Source organism: Myotis daubentonii, chromosome 8 (genome assembly GCF_963259705.1).
Source record: "Myotis daubentonii chromosome 8, mMyoDau2.1, whole genome shotgun sequence".
In the NCBI taxonomy this organism is placed as follows: domain Eukaryota; kingdom Metazoa; phylum Chordata; class Mammalia; order Chiroptera; family Vespertilionidae; genus Myotis; species Myotis daubentonii.
The window spans coordinates 38,486,766-38,512,531 of NC_081847.1; the positions used below are offsets into that span (position 1 = coordinate 38,486,766).

General features: G+C 51.8%; 1 protein-coding gene across 3 annotated transcripts in view; it reads right to left on the reverse strand.

The window, feature by feature from the left end:
• Positions 1 to 25,766, reverse strand: part of MTCL2 (microtubule crosslinking factor 2) — a 59,901-nt gene that overhangs the window by 31,923 nt on the left and 2,212 nt on the right. For all 3 annotated transcript variants that reach the window (XM_059706070.1, XM_059706072.1, XM_059706069.1), the window contains exons 2-3: positions 8,675 to 8,899; positions 2,492 to 2,650 (exon numbers count right to left, since the gene is read on the reverse strand). In XM_059706070.1, the coding sequence (XP_059562053.1) occupies positions 2,492 to 2,650; positions 8,675 to 8,899 (384 nt within the window). The remainder of the gene's footprint in view (positions 1 to 2,491; positions 2,651 to 8,674; positions 8,900 to 25,766) is intronic.

The window sequence follows — 25,766 nt, forward strand, 5'->3', positions numbered from 1 at the left end:
ATTGTATGTTATATGTATCATATACTGTATTCTTACAATAACAAAAGCTAGAGAAAAATATTATCAAGAAAACCATAAGGGAGAGAAAATATACTTAACAGTATTTATTGAAAAAAATCATGTATAAATGGACCTGAGCCATTCAAACCTGTGTTGTTCAAAGGTCAACTGTAACATCTACCTTATTTATTTTTATTGTGGCAAAGTATACATAATATAAGATTTACCATTTTAACGGTAGTATCTGTTTTATTGTGGTAAAATATACATAACATACACATTTTCAGTCATTTTCAAGTGCACAATTCAGTAGCATTCAGTACCTTCACATTATACTGAATTCACCACCATTCACCTCCAGAACCTTTTTATCTTTCCAAATTGAAACTCTGTACCCACTAAACACTAACCCCCACTCCCTTTCCCTCCAGCCCCTGGTCACCAGCATTCTACTTTCTGTCTCTATGAATCTGACCACCCTAAATATCTCATATAAGTGGAATAATATTTGTCCTTTTGAGTCTGACTTATTTTACTTACCATCATTTCTTTAAAGTTCATCCATGTCGTAGCCTGTATCAGAATTTCCTCCCTTCTTACGGCTGACAAGTACTCCATTGTATGAATATACTATATTTTTCCCGTAGACAGACATCTGGGTTGCTTATTCCTTTCAGCTATTGTGAATAATGCTGCTATGAACACAGGTACAAAAATCTGTTTGTGTCCCTGCTTTCAATTCTTGGCTACATATCCAGAAGTGGAATTGCTGGCTTATTTGGTAAATCTATGTTTAACTTATTCAGGAACTGCCACACTACCTTATTCTTTTTAACTTCTTCATGTTGTTCTATGGTTACCCCAATCTTATTTTTTTAAAATATATTTTATTGCTTCTTTTACAGAGAAGAGGGGAGAGGGACAGAGAGTTAGAAACATTGATAAGAGAGAAACATTCATTCAGCTGTCTCCTGCACACTCCCTACTGGGGATGTGCCCGCAACCAAGGTACATGCCCTTGACCGGAATCGAACCTGGGACCCTTCAGTCTGCAAGCTGACGCTCTATCCACTGAGCCAAACTGGTTAGGGCTACCCCAATCTTATTAATAATCATAAACAATCTCGTAAACTGGTTATTGTTATTATCCTGATGTCACAGAAGAACAGAGACTTAGAAGCCTCAGCCACATCTCTGCCAAGGAAAGGCTGGGTGAACTCAGGCAGGCTGCTGTCCCTCTCTGGGCCTCAGGTTCCTCTCCACCACAATAGGAACAGTCTGACCTTCAAGGTACTTTCTCAAATTGTCTCCCCTTTTCACTACCAAGGATGGCAGCAATGAGATGTGTGAAGATGATGCCCTGTATTCTGGGCCAGGCCTTGGGAGGCAGGAGACCGCCTGAGAGAGGGGCCTCCCACCCAGCCCTGGAGAGGGGCACGGCCATAGAGCAGCCCGTAGCAGCAAATGCCCCGTCTGCACATCAACAAGCTGTTGGCACATCACACCAACACGCTCTGCGAATAGGGCAGCTGAAGGGCGGCTCAGGGCTGTGGTGTCTCAGTACCCCTGGAATGCTGGCATGCCTGCCCTCAGGAAAGGTGAGGAGTGTGCCCCGGAACAATGTATGATCCTAGGGTACCTCATGAGCAACAGGACAGCTGAGGCCCAGCCGCACCTCTGGAGCCAGAAGCTGCCTGGAACACAGATCCCTGGAGTCTGGAGGATTCCACCCTCAGGGGTCACTTAGGCTGATGGCTTCCAATTTTCCTTCTGCAGAGCCCACTGGGCCCTGCGTGACCTTGAGGACATCCATCCCTCTCTCAGGGGCTGTTTCCTCATCTATAAAATGGGTAAGATCATAACCTCATTGGGCCTTTATGCAAATTGTTAAGATAAAGTGTCCAGCATGGTGCCTAGCAGGAGGAGGAAGAAAGGACATGCCAGGGGGAAAGGCTGGCATGATCAAAGACAGAGAAGCTGGTGTCTGGGGGTCATATTCAGGAAGTGTCCAGTGTCCCTATCTCTATGACACACGGGTCCGAGGCCCAGCCCCGCACTGAGTGGCAGAGCCTGGCAGTCCCTGAAACATGTGCACATACGCTATTCCAGCCCGTCCTCACAATGCCTTGGGCATTATTGTCCCACCTGATGTATGAGGAAACGAAGGCAGCGGGCCAGCCCCGTGCTGGGCATGGCTGCATGTTTTCTCGGTTGATCCCCCAACTGGTGTGGTTCTATGATGAATGACTGTCTCCTTCATTAGTCTGTGGGCTCCTTGAAGATAGGAACCGAATGTCTTTCACTCACCACTGTGTCCTTAGTGGCCAGCACATAGTGTACACAGTAGGTGCTCAGAAAACGTGTGCTGGAGGAACAAGTGAATAAGCAACTCTGCCAGGGAGACCTAACTGTGCAGAGACACTGGCTGGATGGGGCTGACACCAGCCTGCACCCCCCACCTGGCCCTCACCAGGACGGACGGGGTCCTCACCTCTCTTGGCCGCTCCAGCTCTGCCTGCAGCACCTGCTTAGCCAGCTCGGTCTCGATGAGCCGCTGTCGAAGCTCCTCATTCTCCTCCTCCAGGCGCGCCCGCTTCTTCTCCACCACCTCGAGCTCCTTATGCAGCCGCACGGAGATGTCCTTAGAGACCTGAGCAAGGGTAGGTGATGAACAGAGCATGGCATGCTCAGGGGTCATCCCATCTGGGCTACAGAGCAACCCCAGAGCAGGCAGCTTCTCTCATTACCCCCACTTAGCAGATGAGGAAACGGAGGCACAGAGAGGTTAAGGAACTCACCAAGGGTCACACAGCCAGGAAGTAGTAGAACTAAAACCCAAACCCAGGCCCGCCATGTTCCTCATGTCCATGTCACAGTTCAGCCCCCAGAAAGCTCAAAAGGCCCTTCCTGTTCTTAGGAATACCTTTTCGTTTACCCAGGGCTCCTTAATGCTTCCAAAAGTCTCTCCTAGCCACCCTCTTGCCAACTCTCACAAGAGCGTGTGGCTGGCACCAGAAATTCATTTTAAAGAAAAAGGAAACTCAGAGCAAGATGGGCAGCCCCCGAGCCATTTACACCCCATCTCTGCCAGGGACCAACATGTCATCCCGGGGAATCATTTCCCCACTCTGTGCCTCAGTCTTCTTAAACACAAGCTGGGCACAACAATAACAGACCGACCGCACAGGCCCCACAGGAGGACTAGATCAGCTATTGCACAAAGGCTTGGCCCGCTGCCTACACCGTGAGCGCTGGGCGAACAGTGGCTGCTGCTTCGAGAAACAAGCCCAGAAACGGGCAGGGCTCGGTGGAGGTCACTCTGTGACCCCCAGGACTTATTTCCAATCATCTGGGATATAGAACATGCCTCAAATGACAAGGCCTGGGCAGGTGTCCACGTCATCCCTGCAGAAAGGAGTTACCAGAGCTGCAAACTCCAATCCTGGCTCCAGGACTCTGCAGCAACAGCACCCATTTCCTCGAGGACACCCTCTGACCTGTCCCCTGCTGGCCGGGGGTGAGAGGCCAGGAAAGGGGACCTCTGGGAATGAGGAGGGCCCTTTTGAGTTCATAAACTACAACCAGCCCTGAGTGGGCTGGGCACTACCACTGGTTGAATACCTACTGCGCGCCAGCTTCATTCATCTTCACCCCAATTCGGGCCCCATTTTACTGACAAGGAATCTGAGGCTTAGCATGCAAGTGACCTGCTCAGGGTCACATAAAGCTATTGTGGGCTGAGCTCGGGGGAGCCCCAGGCATTTGGTTGAGGGGCCAGCATGGCCAGGCCTCCACAAGGGGTACACTGTCTTTGTCAGCAAGAGTGAGGTGGATAGCCCAGCTCCCATGCCTGCCAGGCTCGGAAATGACCATGGCACCTCCTCCCTGCCGGAAGGGAAGAGGGCCCTCCCTGGCTCTGCCCTCGGCCTGGGCCCAGGCCCAGCTCGGCACAGACCCCTTGGCAGTGTGCAAAGCAGGCCAGGAAAAACAACGGCCAGAAAGGAAATTCAGCACGGTCTTCCCCTCCCTCCGGTGCCCACTGCCTCTCTCTGTCCCTGAAGATCTCCAAAGACAGCCAGAAGCTGGCCCATGAGAATCCTCCACAGCCTTTCTAGGCCACCAAGCTTTCTTCATCCACAGAGTGGAGTGAGCAGTCCTCACTATCAGAACCAGGACTTTGCTAGATTCTAATCTAGCCTGATCCCAGCACTCACTGAGTATGTGACTCAGGACAAGTTAGTTAACCATTCAAAGTCTCAGTTTGGTTATCAGTAAAAGGGGGTTGATTTAGTCTAGTCATGAGAGCTATTGTGAGAAATAAATGATATAGTGCTTGGGCTGGTGGCCGGAACATAGTAGGTGCTCAAAAAATAGAATTCTCAATATATTGTCAAAATTACTGCTATACCCTGGTACACTGATTTTATCTGATTAGGCCCTATACTCCATAGCCTCCCTTTTAAGTCTGATGGCAGGGTTTTTGCTGGAAATGTTCAGCCCCAGGCTCCTGGCTATGGTCCCCAGTTTTGGACTGTTAGGGCATCCAGAGAACTCCTGTCCTAATCACGACTTCATTCATTCACTCACTCACTCATTCATCCTGCTGAGGCCTGGGGGCAGGAGTGGTGGGACAAAGGTCAAGGCCCCAGACCACGCCTGAGCTCCTTCACATCTCTGTGCCCCAGCAGTGGCACAGGGTCTGGCACACACTAAATGCCTAATAAATCTTTATTGGATAACCAAACAAATCCAAGGCCACACCAAGCAAGCAAAGATGGAGGAAGATGAAGGAGTGAACATCTGAAATCTGGGAGCTGCACCTGCCCTAGCTTGGCTGGGGATACTCCCCCACCCACCCACCCCACCCACTGTTCAGGGAGGGCTGTCCCTGGCTGGGGACCAGGGCTCCTCTCCAAGTACACTCCTACCTGGACCAGCTCCTCTCCATCCGGTGGGTTATTCTGTCCCCACCATGGCCTCAACCTGAGGAGGTGACCGGCTCTTCATCAAGAAGTCATGATGATCCATGTGGATTCCTGGATCCTCTTGGGTTCCTGAGTGACTCTATAGATTTTGTCCTTTCCATGAGTCCCCAGTTGTATTCTGCTCTATTCCCCACGGGATCCCCTTCCAAATGTGCTCCCCCCTCCCCTACCCCTTGAGGGATGCTATGTTGAAAAGCCCAATCCCAGGCAGCTTACAGAATTCCAATGTGGACACAGGAGCCCTTAAATCTCAGATCCCAGAGCCCCAATGACAGCCTAGGGGAGCAAAGAGCACCCCAGCCTGAAGGGCAGGAGCCTTGTGGCCTATGCCTGTCCCCTCCCCTCTGGAGTCTCAGTGGTCCTGGGCCCCCTCGGCTCTCACAGGTGATTATAAAATTAGCTGTCACTTCCTGAGCACCCATCATGGGCCTGTCATCCCCTTCAGAAGGGCTTTACTAGTCCTACTGAGGCTCAGAAAGGAAAGGTCACTTGTCCAAGGTCACACAGCTAGGAAGCTACAGACCACGATGTTAAATGAGATGAGTCAACTCTGGAGTCTTACTCTTATCCTGACCCTGCTGTTGGCCTGAAGCTGGATGACACATTATATTAATAGCAACAATGAGAATACCAACAGTAAGCCCGACAGTGGGCTCACACTGTCAGGTCCTCATAGGACCCCACCTGCCAGTCTCATTTGATCGGCTCCTGATCCTCCTGACTCCTCCCATGGCAGGGGGCTGAGATACTGTGGAGGCGAAGCAGCTGCAGCTTCCGGAAACCAGGGCAAATTCCCAAAGCACAAACAAATGCCCTCAGTCATGAGGTCACTGTTTACAGCACTGGGACCTGGCTCCTGCCAAACACAACCAGCAGCCTCCAGGCCACAGCAGCCCTGCTTGCTGGCTGGCTCGATGACTGGCCCATCTGCCCTCAGCTCATGGGCCTCAGGGTGTCTTGGTCATTCTGAATCCTCAGGGAGGATGGGAACTCTCACTAAGGAAGTCCCCTGCAGGGCTCTGTGTGACTAAATTCTCCCAGGAACTCTGAAAGGATGGGAATGTCGCCCCCATTTTGCACATGAAAAAACTGAGGCAGCTGCCCGGGTCCATCCAGGAAATTAAAACCAAAGCCAGAACTTCTTCTCCAGCAACATCTGTTGCTAAGAAAGGAAACATACTGGTGGGTCTTGGGCCTCCCACAGGAGTCCCTCCAGGTGGAAATTTAGACCTCGGATTTAGAAACCTGACACTGCATGGGCTTCCCAGGCTCCGAGGGTGGGACTATGCCCCAAGAATCTGCATTGTGAGCAAGCCTTCCAGGTGATTCCTGTCCAGCCAGGGCGGGTGAAATTCTGGCCTTTTCTTCCCCACGCTTGCCCCAGCCACTTGTCCTATGCATTCAAGCCTTAAAATTCTCCTGAACAACACCACAACCAACATTTGCTCAATTTGCTGAGTATCCAGAGCCAACCTTTGTGCATAGCATTCTCTTCACTTGAGTTATTTCATTTTATCCTCACAAAAACCTCTACAAATAGGGACCGGTTTTATCTCCATTTTCCACATGGGGAAACTGAGGCTCAGAGACGTGAAGAAGCTTTCCCAAGGCCACACAGCAAACAACAGGCGGAGCAGGTCTCTGGCCCCTGACCCTGACCTCCTCATGCCAGGCAATGTTCCCACTAAGATTCTGTGGGTCCTGTCAGCTGTGAGGACCAGCAGAGAGTGAGAGAGCTTGGCAGGGGATGAAGAGCTGGGTGTGGGTGTGGGTGTGGGTGTGGGCGTGGGAGAGAAGAAGGGGCAACCAAGGCCTGGGGTTTCATTCATGACGTCCTCACCAATAACCTACCTGTTCAATAAAAGTACTGGAGCTGCAAAAGCCCTGAAGATTCGGTTGATCTAAGCCCTACATTTAACAGAAGGGGAAACTGAAGCTCCAAAACCCAAGAAGTGGGGGCCAGTTAGGGCACTGGCCAAAGAGGTGGCAGAGCAAGTCACAGAGTCCCCCTGGATACCTTCCTAGGCAGCCCCAGACCCTTCCCACCTGGGTCCATCAGCTTTCCCAGGAGACACAGGGAAGTCAGGATTTGAGGACCTTAAAAACACCCCACAACATCCCCAGCACGTGGGGCGAAGTGAGGTGGCCAGAGGCATCCAGCCCAGGCCTGTTCCGATGAGCTCAGAGCTCCAGCTGCAGGAGCTGGGAGTGGAGGGAGGGAAGGGGGCAAGGCTAATGCTGATTGGCTAGTTCAAATCCCAACAGAAGGGGCTGCTCCCCTCCCCTCGCCGACTGCAGAGGCCCCCCTCTCACCACTGTGGTGTGTGCTCACTCGGGCTGCTCTCAGCTCCTCCCACAGAGGCCCTGGCAACCCAGCTAGCCTGCTCCCAGTCCGAGATCCTCTACCCTTCCTCATCTCTCTAAGGCTGACTTTCCGTCTCGGCCTGAAATCAACTACCTGGGTCCAAACTCAGCTTCCTCTGAGTTTCCCGGGCTCCTCCTTACCCCACACGCTCCCAATCCAGTGCCTGGCACTTGAACATTTGGGTCACCATTTGTCCCAGAGCTGCCCTCTCAGGTAGAGGTGCACTCTGGACTCAGAGATATAACTTTTCTGAGATCAGTTTCCTTACCATCATCCCTCTGTGCACATAAGACAACAGCTGCAGAAGCCTGCATGGGGCAGGCAGTCACTGGTCACCTCCCCTGCCCTTCCAGGGACCCCTTTCTCCAGCATTCCTCCTTCACCTCCTGATTCACGCCCCCTCTCCCTCAGGCCTCGGCTCAGATGTCACCCCTGCAGGAAGACTCCCCAGGTACCCCTCTCCCAGTTCCTACATCCCCCTGGTCACACTGGGCTGAGTTCTGAGAGCAGGGAGCCGAGTCCTCCCTCCACCAAGTTCTCAGCCCCTGACCAGGGCTCACACAGGCAGGGTGGCCCTCTCCTCTGGAGGCCCCAGCTGCCAGCCTCCATCCCATCCTACTCCTGCTCACCGAGGCGGAGGGAGGAGGTTAGGCAGAGGTATAGGAGACTGAAGAGCAGGAGCTCTGCCACATACACACTGAGGGTCACATGACCATGGACAGGTACTTCCTTTCTCTGAGCCGCACTTTCCTCATCAGGAAAATGAGGATAATAATAACAGCCACCATTTGGGGGTGCTTATAGTGACTTTTTACCCACGTTATTTCACTAACCCTCACAGATCCCTATGAGGCAGGGGCTGCCGTTACACCCGTCTTTCAGATGAGGAAACTGAAACTCAGGTGACTTGCTCAACATCACAGAATTAGGGCATATGAGAGTCAAGATTTAAACCAGCCTGATCCAACTCCAGGCCTTCACTACTTTCCATTAATTAGTGCAATAAAGAAACTGTGCACCATGGAACTGTGCACCGACAAGTTGGAGCCCACCATCAGGTTGTGTGGTTGCTATTCAAACAGTACTAGTAGCTGCTGTTAGGAGGATGCATATTATATCACCATGGGATACCCCTGGTCAATGGCCTATCAGTTCACCAGGAATCCCCACTTTACAGATGAGAAAGTTGAGGCCCAGAGAAGTGATGCAACTTGCCCAAGGACACACAAGGAGTGAGCTGCAGTCTGACCTGGGTCCTGCTCAGGCGCATAGTCCCACCCCAAACAAGGGCACCTATGAGGCTTGGGGAAGGCCCTGGGCTTACCTTGACGTCCTGCTCCAGGCCTCGGATGAGCTCGCCGTCCACCTGGCCAGTCTGAGCAGCGCGGAGGCTGCGGCGCTCGGCCTTGCGCAGCCGGTACTGCAGGATGCGGCAGGTCTTGCTGGCCTGGTCCAGCTGCTGGCGCAGTTCCTGTAGCTGGTACACGTCCTCCTCCATGTAGACGTCCCGCATCTCCAGCATCTCTGCTCGCAGCTCCTCGATCTCATCCTACAGGGAGAAGGGGCGATACGGTCACTGGGCCCTGTGCACGAGTACAGGCCCTACCCAACTTGATCCTAGGCACCTCTGGGGGCCTGGGTATGGTAGACTGAATAATGCCACCCTCCAAAAATGTCCATGTCCTAATTTCCAAAATCTATTCATATGTTACCTTACATGGCAAAAGGGATCTTGCTAATGTGATAAAGTTAAAGATTGGGAAATGTCCCTGGGTTATCTGGGTGGCTCAAGGTAATCACAAGGGTCCCTATAAGAGGGAGGCAAGGGGAGCAAAGTGGGAGAAGGCGATGTGACCAAGGAAGCAGAGGGTGGAGTGATATGCTTTGAAGATGGAGGAACGGCCATTAACAAAGAATGCAGGCAGCCTCGGAAGCCGGAAAGAGGAAGGATCTCTCTCCTTCAGAGCCTTCACAAGGAATGCAGCTCTGCCAAGGCCATCTCTAAAGCAGGAATATCTGAGCTGAAGCAAAAAGGAACAGCCATGCAAAGAGACAGCCAGGGAGAGATTACTCGGGAACAGTATGTGCAAAGGCCCAGAGGCTGTAAAGAGTTCAAGGAGGCCAGAGTAGCGACAGGGGGAAGTTGAAGCTGGAAAAACAGACAGGGATCAGCCATGCAGGAACTTGAAGGGCTGAGTAAAGATTTGGGTTTGGGTTTTAAGTGAATGGATGACCTCACTTCCTCAGGGCAGCTCCTGCCCACCTCTGTCAGCAGCTCCCAGATGTGCCTCACTTCCCCTTTGTCACCATGAGCACATCTGCAATTCTTTATTGAACAGTTTGTCGCCCAGAGACACTGCAAGTGTCTGGAGCAGTGGTTCTCAACCTTCCTAATGCCGCGACCCTTTAATACAGTTCCTCATGTTGTGGTGACCCCCAACCATCAAATTATTTTCGTTGCTACTTCATAACTGTAATTTTGCTACTGTTATGAATCATAATGTAAATATCTGATATGCAGGATGTATTTTCATTGTTACAAATTGAACATAATTAAAGCATAGTGATTAATCACAAAAACAATATGTAATTATATATGTGTTTTCCGATGGTCTTAGGCGACCCCTGTGAAAGGGTTGTTCAACCCCCAAAGGGGTAGCGACCCACAAGTTGAGAACCACTGGTCTGGAGGGTCACCTCACTCCCTGATGTATCCTCCACAGCCAGCACAGGGCCTAACATCTTGCAGACTCCCAACAAATATTACCTGAATGAATGAATACATGTCTAGGTAGGTGAACAACCACAAAAAGACATACCAATGTAAAACAAAGTGTAAGGGGATGAGTGGGAAGACCTAGCAGAATAAATGGATGCTTATTATGTCTAATAACAAATGTGAAAACTGAGTCACAAATGGAATAATATCTGCTCTTAGTGATCAAATGGATTAAATGAGACTGTACACTAAAAAGAGAAACTGAGTCATGGAGGATGAATGATCTGCCAAAGGCATCCCTGAGGAGCCAGAGAAAGGACGGTGCTGATGGGAGGGGGGTGGCCAAGAAGGAAAACACAGCTCTGCAGGCCCTGGAAGGGGGCCAGTCTAGAGAACTAGGTTCACCGCCCTCTGAGCCTCCCTTTCCCCAAAGAGAATGGGTGGCTCCCTCCGAGGGAATGGCCTAGGTTGTCCAGTGCCCCCTGAGACTGGGAGGGTGGATTTAATTCAGAGGCAGTTCTTAGGAAGAAAGCTCACTGAGGTTTTCACATCTGTCTATTTGACTCATGGGACTCTTTCTCAAATGGTTCTCAACTCTGGAGAAGGCAGAGGGGACAGGTATGTGCTTCTCCCAACCCTAACAGGCGTGGTCCTGTTCCCACTATCAAGTGAGGGTCAATCCTCACTTGCCACCACAGCCCCTCTCCTCTGGGTGGGTTGAGCAGCACCAGCTGCAGAGGAATAGTCACCGCACCAGGATCCCCTCCCCCACCCCTTGCACACACAGACTCACCACCCCACCACCAAGCCAAGTGGACAAAACTAAAAGTGGAAAAGAGGAAGCGGGACCGTCAATGATCACACCAGTTAAAGAAATAAGGAAGTGAGGGGTCCACATGCCATTTCAGCTGACAGATTAAAGAAGCATAAAAGCAACAGCACTCAGTCGGCAAAATCTGCAGGCCGGCCGGCAAAATCCAAGCTAAACCAGCCTCCAGCTGGGCCTGTGTTCAAATCCTCATCCTGCTATTTACTAGCATCTCACTTCTTCTCTCTGCAGTCACACTGACAGGACCTGTGATGGGGAGGTTGTGGGGGTCTGAACAGACCCAAAGCTGGGAATGTGCCAAGGGGAAGTACAGAGGACAGGCATATAGATCATGGGAGGCCACATCCCTCAACAGAGGGCCTTAGCCAGAGCACTGCAGTCATTCTGGGGGACCATTTATTCTTTTGAGTTTTAAATAACTGATTTTTCTATTTATAAAAGTAAACAGTGATCAGAGACAGTTTTGAAAATACACAAAATACAAATCACTCATAGTTTCTGCCTGGACCAACAACAGCATTAGCATCACTGGGGCACTTTTCAGAAATTCTCATGTCCCAACAGAGGCTTACTGAATCTGAAACTCCAGGGATGGGGCCCATAAGGGACTCTAATGCAGGGAGTTTTCTTTCAGTCTTTTTCCCTAAAAGGGCAAGAGTCATGTGTCTCAGCACCGCAAGTCCCTAGCCCAGGGCCTGACACAGAGCAGGGTCTCAGTAAGAATCTATTGAGTAAGTGAATGAATGAATGAATGATCTTTCTCATGTGAGCAGCTGTCTCTTCGGGGCCTGCCCTTCACCACAGTCAATTTCTGAAAATGCAGGATGTTGCATTCATGCCAGCTCTCTCTCTCCATGGTGGCCAAGGGGGGCCCAAGCCCCTGGGGGCTTTTCCCAGCTGCAGGCAGAATGCCGTCAGCCCGTCCTGGCACGGCCCATGTGAGAGGGCAAGTCCACAAAGACTGGCTTGTGGCTGCAGAGGCTGGGTCTGCTGGGGCGTGGGCAGCAGAAGCTGGTGAATGCAGGATTTAGGCAGAGGCTGAGCTTTTGGGGGCTGAGGTAGGGGCTGGGACAAGGGGCTGCTGGGACAAGGGGAGGAGACCCAGGAGAACAGGATCCTGCTTTATTCCAGAGGTTCTAAGACCTCACTGAGCCTCCGAATCTCCTGGGGCTCTTGGGTCCTGCAGTCTGATCCCTGTCCCTGGAAAGCTCTCCAGTGACTGGCTGATCCAGTTAAGGGATTGGGAGGGTGGGGTGGGGGTGGGGGGGGACCCAAGCTTTCTAACTTCTTCAAAGACAGGTCAGTGGCCTTGCTGAGCCTCCCCAGCTCCTAGATCCCCCAATTGTGTGGAAAAGGGGAAGGAGGGGCCAAACTCTGTGGAACTCAACAGGCCTAGTGGCCACCCAACAAGGTTGTCTGAGTCCTCCAACATGGATGGGGAAACCCCAAACATCTTCCTCCACCACAGACAGGAAAAGGCCATGCTGTCCAGCAGTGCTGACCTCTGGGCCTGGAGGCCCCCGGTCCTCCCCCATCAGAAACGCCAGCCTACAGAAGCTGGGGAACGTTGCCCAGACCAAGCACAGCCTGCCAGCCCTCCACACCCATCCCATCTGGCCACTCCTTTCAGTTGACCTTTCTTTTAAGCAGGACTGAGAATAGGGAGTGGAGGAGGGAGGATGAGGGATAGGAATGAGGCACCCACACTGATGCCAGGGGAGTCGGCCCTTCCCTTTATAGAAAATGCTTATTTTGCTCTGATTACAGATGTGATACCTATTTATTGGGCAAAGTTTGAAAAAAAGCAGATGGCTTTCGCTGCCTTCCACTAGTTGCCACTGGCTTCTGCATTAGGTCCACGCCCTTTCCCCTGGAACCCACGCTGCCCTGGTCTCCCACCCCCACTCCTGGTTTGCCCCTGACCTTGCATCTTCTGCCCCCCACCCACCCCGCCCAGATATGCCACGATTAAAAATAGCTACCAGCTATTATGCTGAGTGAAAGAAATCAGAGAAAGACAGGTACCCTGTGATGTCACTTACATGTGGACTCTATATAACAAAATAAATGAACAAATACAACAGAAACAGCTCAAATGCAGAGAACAAACTGATAGCTGCCAGAGGAGAGTGGGGTAGGGGGGTGGGTGAAAAAGGTGAAGGGATTCAGAAGTACATATTGGTAGTTACAAAACAGTCACTGGGATGTAAGATGCAACAATGGGGATATAGTCCATAATATTGTAACAACCACATAGGTGCCGGGTGGATACATGAAATATCGGAAGGATCACTTCGTAGGTTATATAACTGTCTAGCCACTATGTTGTACACCTGAAACAAATATGAAACAATATTAAATGTCAACTGCAATTGAAAAATAAAAACAGCTACCACCCAGCGGGAAGCTCACTAACACTGGGGCCCCAGCCCAAGCACAGGATGTGCACAATCCTCCCACCAACTCTGTGAAGTAGGTACTGAAAATGTCCCTATTTTGCAGATGAGGAAACTGAGGCTCAGAGTTTCCCAGAGCTGCTCAGGCAAGGGAGGGGTGCAGCTGGATCCAAACAGGCCTGTGGCCTTGGGCTGCTGCATCTTAACTGTGCTCTTCACCCAGGTTTGCTCGGGTGTTCCCTCTGCTAGAATGGCCTTTGCCAGGCTAACTCCTAAAAATGTCATCCTTCCAGAACATCCCCTCCCCTAATCTGATTCAACTCCCACACTCTGAACTCTATTTGTCTCTTGTGCTAACAGCTTTAAGTGGCATGTGCCTGTTTTCAAGTCAAGGTTTGGGGGAAGGGCAGGTGCCAGGTCTGACTTGCGTCTGGTCCCCTGCATTACTCAGCATGTGGTACAGAACACGCACGCAACACTGTCTCCGAGTGGATGAATGAATGAAAGTATGAGTATGGCTTCTGCCCGGCCCAGTCTCTCTGCACAGCTCAGGGTGCTAGGCCCTCCTGATCCCAGCCCCCAGCCAGCTGCAGAGTCAGGGAGAGCCTGGGCTGGGCTCAGGCCCCCATGACACCCCAGGAGGGGGTGGGGCAGGGTCTGTCTACCCAGGGGACCTCCTGCTCACCCACCCACTCCCTGTCCACAAAGTGCATCTCTGTCCATCCTCCCAAATCCTCCCCCGACCCCGGTGATCTATGAAGTCAGCCTGCAGGAAGCAGCCTCTCCAAGGCAGACCGGCTCCCTGCAATGGCTTGGTTCCCAGGTATCCCGGGGGAATTCGCCAGGAAGAGTCTCTTGATACACGCTGGGCTGCAGGGCCAAACATGAGCTCACACTACTGCTAATAATAGCGAGAGCTTGCACAGGGCCTCACAGTTTATAGAGACATTCCATCTGAATCATCTCCTGGGTCCTCACAGAAACCCCGTGGACAGGCTGGACCGGAATCACCATCCCTGTTCTAGAGACGAAGAATGGGGAGAAACACAGGGAAAGTGGGCCATGCCCGAGGTCACGCACAGGGACCTCCAAGCAGGACTCAGAGAGCGAACTGCAGGCTCTTTTGTTTTCACCAGAGTTCAGGAAGTCCACGAACTTGGATGGGAAGGGAAAAAACAAATCACATCTTTATTTTCACTAACCTCTAACTAAAAATGACCATATCCTTCTATTCTGGACAAGCCACAGCTATATTAGCAGTACCTGTGGCTTTGCCACCAAGAGAAACCACCGGTATTTTCATATCACAAAACAGTTGCTGCAAAGATGTCACAATATTGTTTACACGCATCAGGGCGTTAAAATCGCAGTAGTAAGTTGACTTGTCACCAGATCTTATGAGTAAACAAACACACATATTACTATAGCTCAATTAAAAAAATATACTTTGATAGCTGTATTTGGCTTCCTTTATGCTTTAAGTATTTTTAAAACATTATTCTGAGAATTATTCTCAGCAGAGAGTTTAAGGCATGAAATCAGATGCGGCCTCTGTTCTCTCCAGAGCCGCCTGGTCTGCGGGGTCTGGGTCCCGACCCCAGCCCTGGCCTCCACCATCAGGCATCAAGCTGGAGAAGCAGAGCTCCGCTTGCAAGCCATATTTTCGATGTGCCAGGAAAGAGTGCTTCTGTGGGAAACTTAGATCCATGTAAGATGATTCATCTTTGTACAACGAGGGCAGAAGGGCGAGGCTTAGATTTGGGGCCCACTGGAACGCTTGCAAGTGAGCCCAGAGGCACGGGCCTGATGGAACTGGTCTGTAGGAGTGGATGGTGAGTCTCCTGACCTGTGGGACTGGAGAGGAAAGTGACTAAACAGGGGGCCCCTGTTTGAAGCCCTGAAACTACTCCCAGCTGACCCTGAGGAGAGAGGAGGTTCCTTAAGGCAGAAAAGTCACCTCTTACCGGGTACCAGGGAGGGGCTGTTCCAGAATAGAAGTCCCCCGGCTACCTCCTCTCCTGGAATCAGCCCCCATACAGCTAAGGGTGGGCCATGGGAGTTACCTGTTCACCTAGCTCCCCCAGGGAACTCTGGTAAGGGTCCTGCAGATCACATTCTAGAAACCCTGGTATTCAAGGCTCCAGGAACAGACATTTCAGCCTACGCAGCTCCCAGGGGACACTGCACTGCCTCGGCCTCCGTCCACTCTCTACCGGTCTCCCACCTCTTCACCCCTCCACCTCAAACGCCACCTCCAACAAGAAACCTCCCAGCTGCCCCAGGGCACAGCTCTTAGGTGAGAACAATTGGTGAACCATCTATGGTAGGCCAGGTTCATCACGGAATCAATGGACTTAATCTTCATGACGGACAGTTTGCACCCCATTAACTTGCTCTCCACATAGTGGAGGGATTTTTTTTTTTTTAAACCACATTACTCTCCTGTTTAAAACCCTCCAATGATCACCCAAATATGGAAACAGCCCAAATGTCCCTCACCTGATGAATGGATAAACTGTGGTACAGCTACATAATGGAATACTACTCAGCAATAAAAAAAAAGAATGAACTGCTGATACTGCAACAACATGGTTGAAGCTCAAGTTGATCATGCGAAGTGATCAGGCTCAGCAGGCTGCATACTGTATGATTCCATTTATATGACATTCTAGAAAAGGCAAAACCATAGGACAGAAAACAGATCAGTGGTTGTCGGGGGCTGGGGGTAGAGCGGGAAGTGATTACGAAGGGGTACAGGGGAATTTTAGGGGGCGATGGAACTGTTCGATATCTTGATTGTGGTGGTAGTTACAGAACTGTATGCATCTGTCAAAACTCATTATGCAATATGTGAATTACTTAAACTGAAAGCCAACAAAAGCCTCTGCCCACCTCCCCATCTTTCTCTCCCCCCAGTCCTCCTCTTGTTGGTTACATTCCAGCCACCTGGGGCTTCTCCAGAAGACGCCTGGCCGGTCTCCCCTCTGAGCCTTTGCTCCTGCCATTCCTTCTGCCTGATTCCCTGCCCTGCACCTCTGTACTACTTGCTCCCCCTCCAGACCACCCCTTCAGAGAAGCCTTCCAGACCTCTCTAGGCCTATTGTGTCCATCTCAAAACTGTGTTTCTTTCATGAACTGTATCACAGGCTTATTTGTGATACTAATTATTTTACTTATTGGTCTGTTTGCTTATAGGGTGTGAGTCTCAGGAGGGCAGAGACTAGCACAGTGCCTGGCACACATAGGAACAGCTCAAGAAATAGCTTCTGAATGAATAATGGGCCCTAGGAGGGGAAGATTACCATCTTGGTCCACTTCCCTCCAGAACACCACTTCTGGCCAGCACTACTGTGTCTAATTAAATTCTCTGATTCTGTAAAGTTAATGCCCATGGAGGCTTCAGACCCCAGTGGTGGGCCTCAAATCCCAACCCACCAACTCCCAGGCTGCATCCCTGCCAGATTCCAAACCTTACCCAATGTACGCCCCCCTAGGTTCTAGGGGCCTGACTGGGCAAACAGATCCAGATAGAATGACAGAGCAGAATGAAGGATCCAGAACCTTTGCTCTGTGGGACAGCAACCGCTCCATGGAGGAACAGGAGCCTCTGCCTGGCCCTCCTTCTCCCACACTGCCCTGGCCACCACAGTCCCTCCCTCGGGCCAAAGCCCAGACTGCTTGCCCATCTGCCACCCTGGCTCTGGACTGGGCCACTCAGCCCAGCCCAGAAGGGCTGACCTACAGGGTGGGCCAGCAGGGGCCACAGGGGCAGCATGCCAGCCCCCCGAGAGGCAGGGCATCCATCTGCTGTCCCTTCTGCCCATCCCCCAGGGCCTGTCAAGGCTCCAGATGAGATCATCACACTTGGACCCCAAGGAGGGCAGAAGGCTCTGCAAGTTTCACTTCCTCCCAGCTCAAAAGCAGACTCTGGACAAAGCGGCAGGGCCAGGGGGACCCAAAGACTCTGTCCTTTCACAGACAGAGACACCGAGGCCTAGAGAGGGACTGGGATAATCCCATCGTCTCCCAGACGGTCCACAGTTGAGCAGGAAGGGGCTCTGGGCTCCTGCCTCCCAGCCCAGAGCTCAATCCAGCTTCGCTTCCTTGGGTAGAAGCTGGGCTCTAGCTATGGGGGAGTCAAGAGTCAATGGTCCTGAGGAGGGCCAGGACGCCAGCCAGGCCTTGCTGTGCCACACAATGCCCCTACTCCAGCTGGCACAGAGGCTGCCTGGTCCCAGTGACCTAGAGGGTCACAAGGGAAGATAAGGGTCCTAGACTTGCATCTCCAACACCAATAAGTAACGAGCAAGTTGCTCCCTGAGTGCTCCCCCTCAGCCAGCCACATGAAAGGCAGCACACGTTATCTCGTATCCCAGCCGGCTCCAACGGACGGATGAAGAACCGAGGTCAGAAGGGTCAACTATGTTGCCCAAGGTCACACAACAAGTCCAGTTTGAGTACAGATAAACTAGACTACGTAGTCTCGATGACGGAACAATAGTGACAATAATTATAGTTGATATTTTTGCACGGGCTTACCCTGTGCCAGACAACGGGCTAACCTCTAAATGGAGGTCCATTATCTTGTGCTCAACAACAGTCCTTTTGAGGGGGTGCTATTATTTTATGCCCATTTTACAGATAAACAAATGGAGGCTCAGGAAGACAAAGTCCCCACAGCCAGTCAGGAGAGAGCGCCCAGATCTGACACAGCTCTGTGATGGACACTGAAGACACTCCCTCTGGTGGGAAGCTGTTCAAGCGAGTGTGCGTGGGTGTGTGGGTGGGTTGTGGTACATTTATGGGTGTGCTGGCGGGGGCGAGGGAGGGGAGGCCCAGAGACTGGTGCCCACCAAGGTCACGCCTGGCTTGTCAATGCCCCATTCCAGGCTTTGCCAGAAAGAGCAGGGAGACATCTGCAGTCCCCGCTGCCTGGGGTTGGGGGGATGCTCACAGCCGAGGTGCCTGCCCATGTTCCTCCTGTCCTTTCTGTGTGGACAGGAAGGAAGGCAGCATTTAGATCTGGATGTTTTTAAAACATCCCCCAAACGGCCTCTGGGCTGCAGCCAAATCTCTGAGCAGGGCGAGGACAGGGCTCAGAGGTCTTTGGGGAGGGAAAGACACGGAGGGTCAAGGGAGTGGTCCTAGGCCACACAGCCTGAGAAGCCAGCACACCCTCGCACATCACACCACTGAGCCTTTGTTCCTGCCATTCCCTCTGCTTGGCAAACTGGAAGAGCATGGAGACTCCAGTCCTTCTGCCTCTGGCCTCTTGCAGGCTGTGTGAGCCCTGGCAATCCCCTGGACCTCTCTGGGCCTCAGTTGATACCTATGTAAAAGGAAGGGACTAAGTCCCACTCTGGTAAGGTCTCTGCCCTAGTGCAGAACAGCGGGGAGGGGGGTGGGGGGGGGACTGACATGAAACCTGTAATTACCCAATTAGTAATCCAATTACAGTTGAGATAAATGCCCCAAAGGAGCCCACAGGAAGCTCCTAGGTGTCTGACAGAGCCTGGCCTGGAGCTGAATGCACATCGGTGGAGGAGGAAACCAAGGGAAGGGTGAGGGGACCTAGCAAGTGCCAGGAACAGCACAGGAACAGACCTGGGGTGCATGGAGCACTGGGAGCTTGGGTGGAGCAGGGTGAGGCTGAGGGAGGCAGGGCCACACAGGCTGCTCAGGCACTGGGGCAGGGCAAGGAGAGGTGCAGAAGGGAGAGGCTTGATGCAGTTGGCCCAGAAGATCCCATGAGGATCTGGGCAAAACCCGGGGCAAGATGTTCAGCTGGTCCAGCCTGACTATGAGACCCCAAACTGGTTTTCCACTGGAGCTGAGCTTCTCTCTGTGGCCCAGGCAATGGGAGATTATTCACCTCGGTCTTAGAACAAGGGCCTCCCCCGCCCCCCTCCCGCCCCCCCAAGGCGACCCTCCATTAGCAAAGGAGTATTCTGGGTTACAGTATTCCATTGCAGCACTGGCCTCAGCTGTTCCGAGAAGACTGGGATGGGAGGGAAAGGGGGGACACGAGGGAGAGATGTATTTGGGGAGGCACATAATGCAATTCAGCTCCGCACATACCTCCCAGGCCCCTGCTCCATCCCCAGACCCACAACCCAGAGCCAGACACACATTGCCATCAAGGATCCAGGGGCCACAGGCAATCAGAACCAAGCCTGCTAATGAGTGATGAGGGCAGATAGCTGTTGAGTCCTTATCACAAGCTGCTCCAGCAAATCCTTGTATACATGTGTTTTCTCATTTAATCTCCACAGCAACACTGTAGGGTAAGTGCTCCCAGCATCTCCACTTTACAGAGGAGAAGACTGAGGCTCATAAAGGGAAGCTCACAGAGGAAAAGACTGAGCCAGGATTCAAACCAGTGCTCGTAACCACCGTGGACACTCGGGAAGGGCTGGCCTGCTGCTTCCACCTCCTCTGACTCACTGCCACTCCTCAGAAAGGCCAGCACTATCTGCTAAGAATGCAGACCCGTGGGTCTCCGGTGAAGGCCAGGGTCAGCCTGGCCCAGAACACCCCAGTGTCTCTGGCTCTTCCCCCATCCCAGCTCCAAGTTCCTCTGGCACCAGAGGGCAGAGAATGTGACCACAGATGAGGTCTTTCCTTTGGGGCACCAGGGAATGACTTTAGTAATAACCTTGGCTGCTGGTCCAGCCCCTGCCTGGAATCCTGGGAACTACCCCTGCCCCAGAGGGCTCCCTCCCCTCCTCTGTGCCCAGGGAGGAGCTGGAAGTACCATACACCTGAACACTAATTCTCCTGAGTGCCCTGCAGAAAAAAAGGATTGAATTCCCATTTTACACACAGGAAGACGGAAGCTTAATAAGGGGACTTACACATGAGATCATGCACCAGGAGTAGGTGACAAAGCAGATTTGGCCCCAGACCCGGCCCAAAGGTGGAATTTGTCCATGAGACCAAACAGCCTTCCTTCCCTCCCACCCTGAGCCTGTGCTCAGTACTACAGACACATGTAAAGAGGGCAGCTCCTAGCCTTGCTATAGGTCAATATGGCCCCCTTTCAGCAAGGTGTTCACAGTACCTCAGCTCAGCTCGACATCCAATGTCCTTCCCAACGGGCCCAACTCTGCTTTCCAGCCTCTCCCTCACCACTGCCACCAGCCATCCTTCCCTCAGCTTTCCTGCTTTAAGCCTGCAGCCTGCCTACAGCTCACCTGCAGACTCTGATCACTGTCTTTCATTCAATCCTGCAACAAATATTTAGTAAACACAAGTCCCTATGATGTGTCAGGCACTGTTACAGCAGCTGGACACAGAAACAGCCACTCAAGGCTAACTCTCCTGCTGTAATGCCTCCTCTTCCAGGAAGTCTTCCAGGCCTCTCCTCTGGGTGTCCACATCTCCTCTATCCTGGCCTCTTCCGTTGGTTCCCAGGCAGAACCAGGCATGTTTTAGGGATGGAGGAACATGGCTCTCCATAGCCCCCAGCAAAGAGAGAGGGGAAGAAGGAGGGAGACAAGGGCAAGCAGGAAATCCTGAGATTAGAAGGGAGTTGCCCCTGGGCAATGTTTCTCCTGTGGGCAGGCCTAAAGATTGCTCCATTTCACTCAGCCCACTGGCCTAGGCCCAAGTGCTGGGCAGCAGGGCCGGAGGGCATTTAGTGTAGCTTCTCCTGACTTGGTGACCTGTCAGCCTCCATCCACCTTACCACCCAGCCCCAGCCTAGTTCCTAGGGCCTCCAGACCCAGGAGGTGACAAAATCAAGCCTCCACTATACTCCTATTTCCAGAAGCCTTGCAGAAGGAAGCCTTATAGAAGAGCTGAAACAGTAGTTTGTACACATTAGCCCCAAGGAGACATGGACCAGGATTTCCTGTGTTTCTGTGTGGGCGAAATGTCACAGCCAGTGTGTGTGTGTGTGTGTGTGTGTGTGTGTGTGTGTGTGTGTGCCTGGGCACCTGGGTTTGTGGGTCTCTGGCTCCATTAGCAAATGCTACAAGCCTGACACCTGAGTGCTCTGTGCTCGTGTCCCTTGTGTGTACGTGGCCACGCGTCGGCGGGTGTCTCTGGGGTATTGTGCAAGGGCGGCTGCTGCTCTTTGTGGAAGAGGCAGTGGAGGTAACTGGGCTGTGGGCTCGTGTCTCTGCTGGCCTGGAATGGGCAGATCTGTGGGTTTCTGTGGATGCTAGCACCTGTGTGTAATGAGTCTGCGTGGGTTTGTGTGTGTGCCTGCATACATATGTGTACTTCCGATTTGTCTGAGGGTGTCCCCAGGCTGTTCATCCATCTCTGGGACACAGCCAAGCATGTCTTGGGGGTGTAAGTTTTGTGTGAGGGTATGTTTCTGAGCCAGGTTTTCCTAAATGGTGTGTCTCCGTTGCGTATGTTTGGTAATGTATGGGTGTGATGACACAGGAGGCTGTGTATCTGCCTGGGTTTGTGTAGTTCTCTGAGCATATCTCCTCTCTAACATGTCTGGAGCTATGCTTCCGGAAGCATGCAACATAAGCGTGTCACTGGGTGTGTATGTGAGATGTGTGAATCTCTGGGCACAAGCTGTGAATAGTGTGTTTGTATATGCAAGCGAGTGTGCCCAGGGACACAGGCCCCGCCCCTCTGTGAGGAATGCTGGGAGCCCTGGGAGACGTGGTCCCCCCAGGCCCCAGCAGCAACCGCCTCACATTTTCCATCTCCTTTTCCATCTTGCTGGAGCTACACACACACACTCCCCCACCATGACTGACAAACTGCAGAAAAATCTTACAGACCTAGGTCTCAGACCAGCTTCTTCTAGGTCACTTCTCAGCTGCCACAGGGAGGGCCGGGACTCAGGCAGGACCAGCCAGTAGGTTTACTGACCATGATTACCACCCCTCCCCCAATCCAGTGACAGATAGACCGGAGTCCTCCCCCTACAGCTCCCAGGAGCTGAGAAGACCTTCACAACTTGCTGGCCTGGTACTCAGGAGGCACTCGGAAAACATGTGAATGAGTGAATGAATGAATGAATGAATGCCTGGAGAAGCAGATAAGGGGAAGGTGAGGGCTGGAGCAGGCACTGACATTTTCTGTGCTCTAGATCTACATCATCACACTGAAAAGGCTCCCCAGCACCTTGGGGCAAGCATGCTTAGGTCTGTTTTACAGAGAGAGAAACAGAGTCTCAGGCTAATTATCTCACCCAGTGTCACACAGTTTGTAACTGGCAAAGCCACGCAAGAACCCGCCTCTCTGAAACTCAGGCTGCCTCCTGCCTGGGAGAGAATGGAAGAGCGACGGGGGAAGGGCAACGACGCAGGGTCATCTAGTGAGGTTCCCGAGTATATCAGCTGTGCAACCTTGACCACGTTACATAGCCTCTTGGTTTCCTCATTTGTCCAGTGGGTCTAGTATCAGAACCCTCCACACAGTATTGCTGAGAGGAGCAAAGGGCTTACTTAACCCAGAGCTGGGCACAGTAGAGGGGATCAGTAGTTGATAGCATTTGTGAGACAAGAGCCTAACCAGTCCTAGCCTAGAGCCTGGCATACAACAGGATTCTTCTCACCAACCCGTGTCCCAGACTAGACACACTGTTAGCAACCAAAAGCTCACTGTCCCAGTCATCCCGCAGAAAGACAGGATTCAGAGTTGGACAAATCAGGTTTGGAATCCTGGCTGTGTGACCTGGCGCCTCCATTTACCCAACTGTACAATGGGAACTGAGGGTGGATTAGATGCTTCCCCTGGGCCCTTCTGGGTTGACACCTAGATTGGCTGCACTTCAAACATTCAAATTTCCTCCAAGAAGGGAGAGAGGCTTGGCTTCACAGAGCCCACATGTGGGGTATGATCATACCTTTTGTCCTCCCTGGAGCAGCTCCCTATTTTTTAGCATCCTACAGCTAAGGGGACCCAACCCCCAGGCTTCTCACAGCTCCCCCAAGAATGAAAACACAGACATCCTGTCTACTCATTGGTTAACAATTTCCCAAGAGATGCAAGATTTCACTGCTTACAAAATGTTTTCTTTTTATTTTTGTCTATTCACACCTCCCTTATCCCTCACAACAATCCTATGTAGTTGCCAAGGCAAGTTCCATAACCTTAATCATATAGATGAAAACAAAAAGTAGCTCAGAGAGGCCAAGTAACTTACCCGTGGCCACACAGTAAAAGGCAGAGTTAGGTCTCAAAGCCAGGTCTTTGGGCTCCAACTCTCAGATTCGTCCACCCACACCCGTGGGTTCCTAGCATGTCCTCACTACATGGTGGGTGACAGGTAGTGGTGATGGGGATCTGGAAGTTCTCAGACCACCAGGGTTTTGAATGTCAAACATCATCAATGTGTCTGCTCTGCAGCAAAAAAGAAGCTGCACCTTAGAATCCTAGAACTTTAAAAGTTAATCTTCAGACTTCCTTGGCGGGAAGGGACCCTGAGATCAGGCAGCTCAACTGTAGCCACCACACGAATCTCCTCCTGAATCCTCAAGTAATCACAACCACCAACATTTTGTACAGTTTACAAGCTGCTTTCCACACACCCTACGTCTTCATCCGAACATGCGAGGTCACCCAGCCTCTCTGAACAACTCAAGTGACAACAACTTTACTCCCGTCTCTGTAGTAGCTCCTTCCATCATTTCATTGGGAGAGAGCTGCCCATTTACACTTGCCCCACTTGGGCCCCAGAGCAGGCCTCACGTGACAGGAGAGCTGCCATCACCCGAGAAGCCTTCCCCAGTTGACAATTCCCAGTGCCCCCCACCAGCTGGAAGATGAGCCTGCGCAGGGCCCCACCAGACTCTATGGGACTCAAGCCAGGGAGTACAGGGCCTCTAGAGGACATGCTGGAGATCTGGAGTCCTTCTCCTGGTAACCAGGTCCTGCATCTTAGAAGCAAAGTGGCCCAGAGGGACAGGAAACATGTCAAGAGTTTTATGCAGCCTGGAGAACCAGCTCTGGGACCTGGAGCAAGTCCTTCCCCACTCTGGCCATGGTTTACCATCTATAGAATGAACAAACCAGAACCTCCTGTATTAGTTCCTACACTTATGGTCCACATCCAGTCTCTAGATCTTCACCTCGCCTCTGTGAGGTTGGCAGCTGGGTTAAACAAAGCTCTGGAGAAGTTTGGGGACCAACCCAAGTGTACACAGCGAGAATTGCACACTCTGGCCCTGCTTGCCTCTCATCCAAACTCCTTCTTCTATTCAGCCTTGAAATCAACAAGCTTTTTTCTACTTCTCCTATTCAGTTGGCTTTGTCGAATCCTTCAGCCCTTAGCCTCTGTGAGCATCTCCAGCTCCACCTCCTCCATGTGCTCTTGGCACACTGCATACTTCTCCACCCTTGTCATGATTGGCATTGTGATTTACTTATGACTATTGCTTGGTCCCCGGCTAGACCCAAAGCTCCATGAAAACAGATTCTTCATCTTTGTCCACGGCTGCATTCCCCCGATCTGCACCAGTACCTGGTACACAGTGGGCACTAAATAAATAGTTAGTGAATGAATGCATGAGGAGCCAGGAGAAAGAGCCCAGTCTGCTTCAGATGGGGAGAAAGATCTACTCTGCCCCCACAGAATCCACAAGAGAACATAAAAGGCGTCCATGGAAATGTGTCACATACCACTTGAGACTAGCAGTGATGACAACTGCTCTCATCCGAGGCTCACTACATGCCAGATGCGCTAGTGGTGTTTGCACACATTATCTCAGTTAACCCTTATGGTTGGAAGATGTGCTATGTAAAGTGTCTTTTTACAATGAGGAAACTTAATGTCTAGAGACATTGAGTAACCTTACCAAGACCACAGAGCCAGGAAGCTAAAGACCCCAAATTCAATACACAAAGCCTGAAACTCTGAATGAATGGGAGAAACTGAGGGTTAGCCCTGGCCTAGCCAATGGAAGTCCCCAGCCAGACCCTGGCCCCTATGAGACCTTGGACTCAACCCCCAGCCTTCTGAAACGAAGTTTCATCATAACTGTCATGGGTGGCTCAGATGGACTTCAGAGCTCTGCCAGGTGACTTCCTGGGATGGACAGCAGGCCACGGGGGTGGGTGCGTGAGGGGACCCTGAAGCAAAGCTCTATGGCCCACCTTCACTACCCAGGGTGAACAGTGGGGGCAGGGTGTGAGTTTAGAGCATCTCAGGCAGTGAGTACAGGAAGCAGCTCAGAGCACCAAGAGGGCAGGGCCAGGCCTCCTTCTGGCTTTTCTCCTTCCTTCTACCCACTCTCCTCCTTGTCCTCTCCTCACCGCTAGCTTCTGAAAACTATAGGAGCTGAATGAAGCACTGATTGTCAACACGGAATGAATGGGGCCTTTGGGAAGACTTAACCAGGGGTGGATTCAGACAGGCCCTGTCCTTCTATTCTACAGGCATTTACTGAACACATTCTGGGTAGCAGATCCTGGGGAAATGAGGAGGGGGAGACATCGTTGAGCAAGACCTCAGAAACTCTAACGAGAGAGAAATCCATCTGGCCAGAAGAACCACAATGCA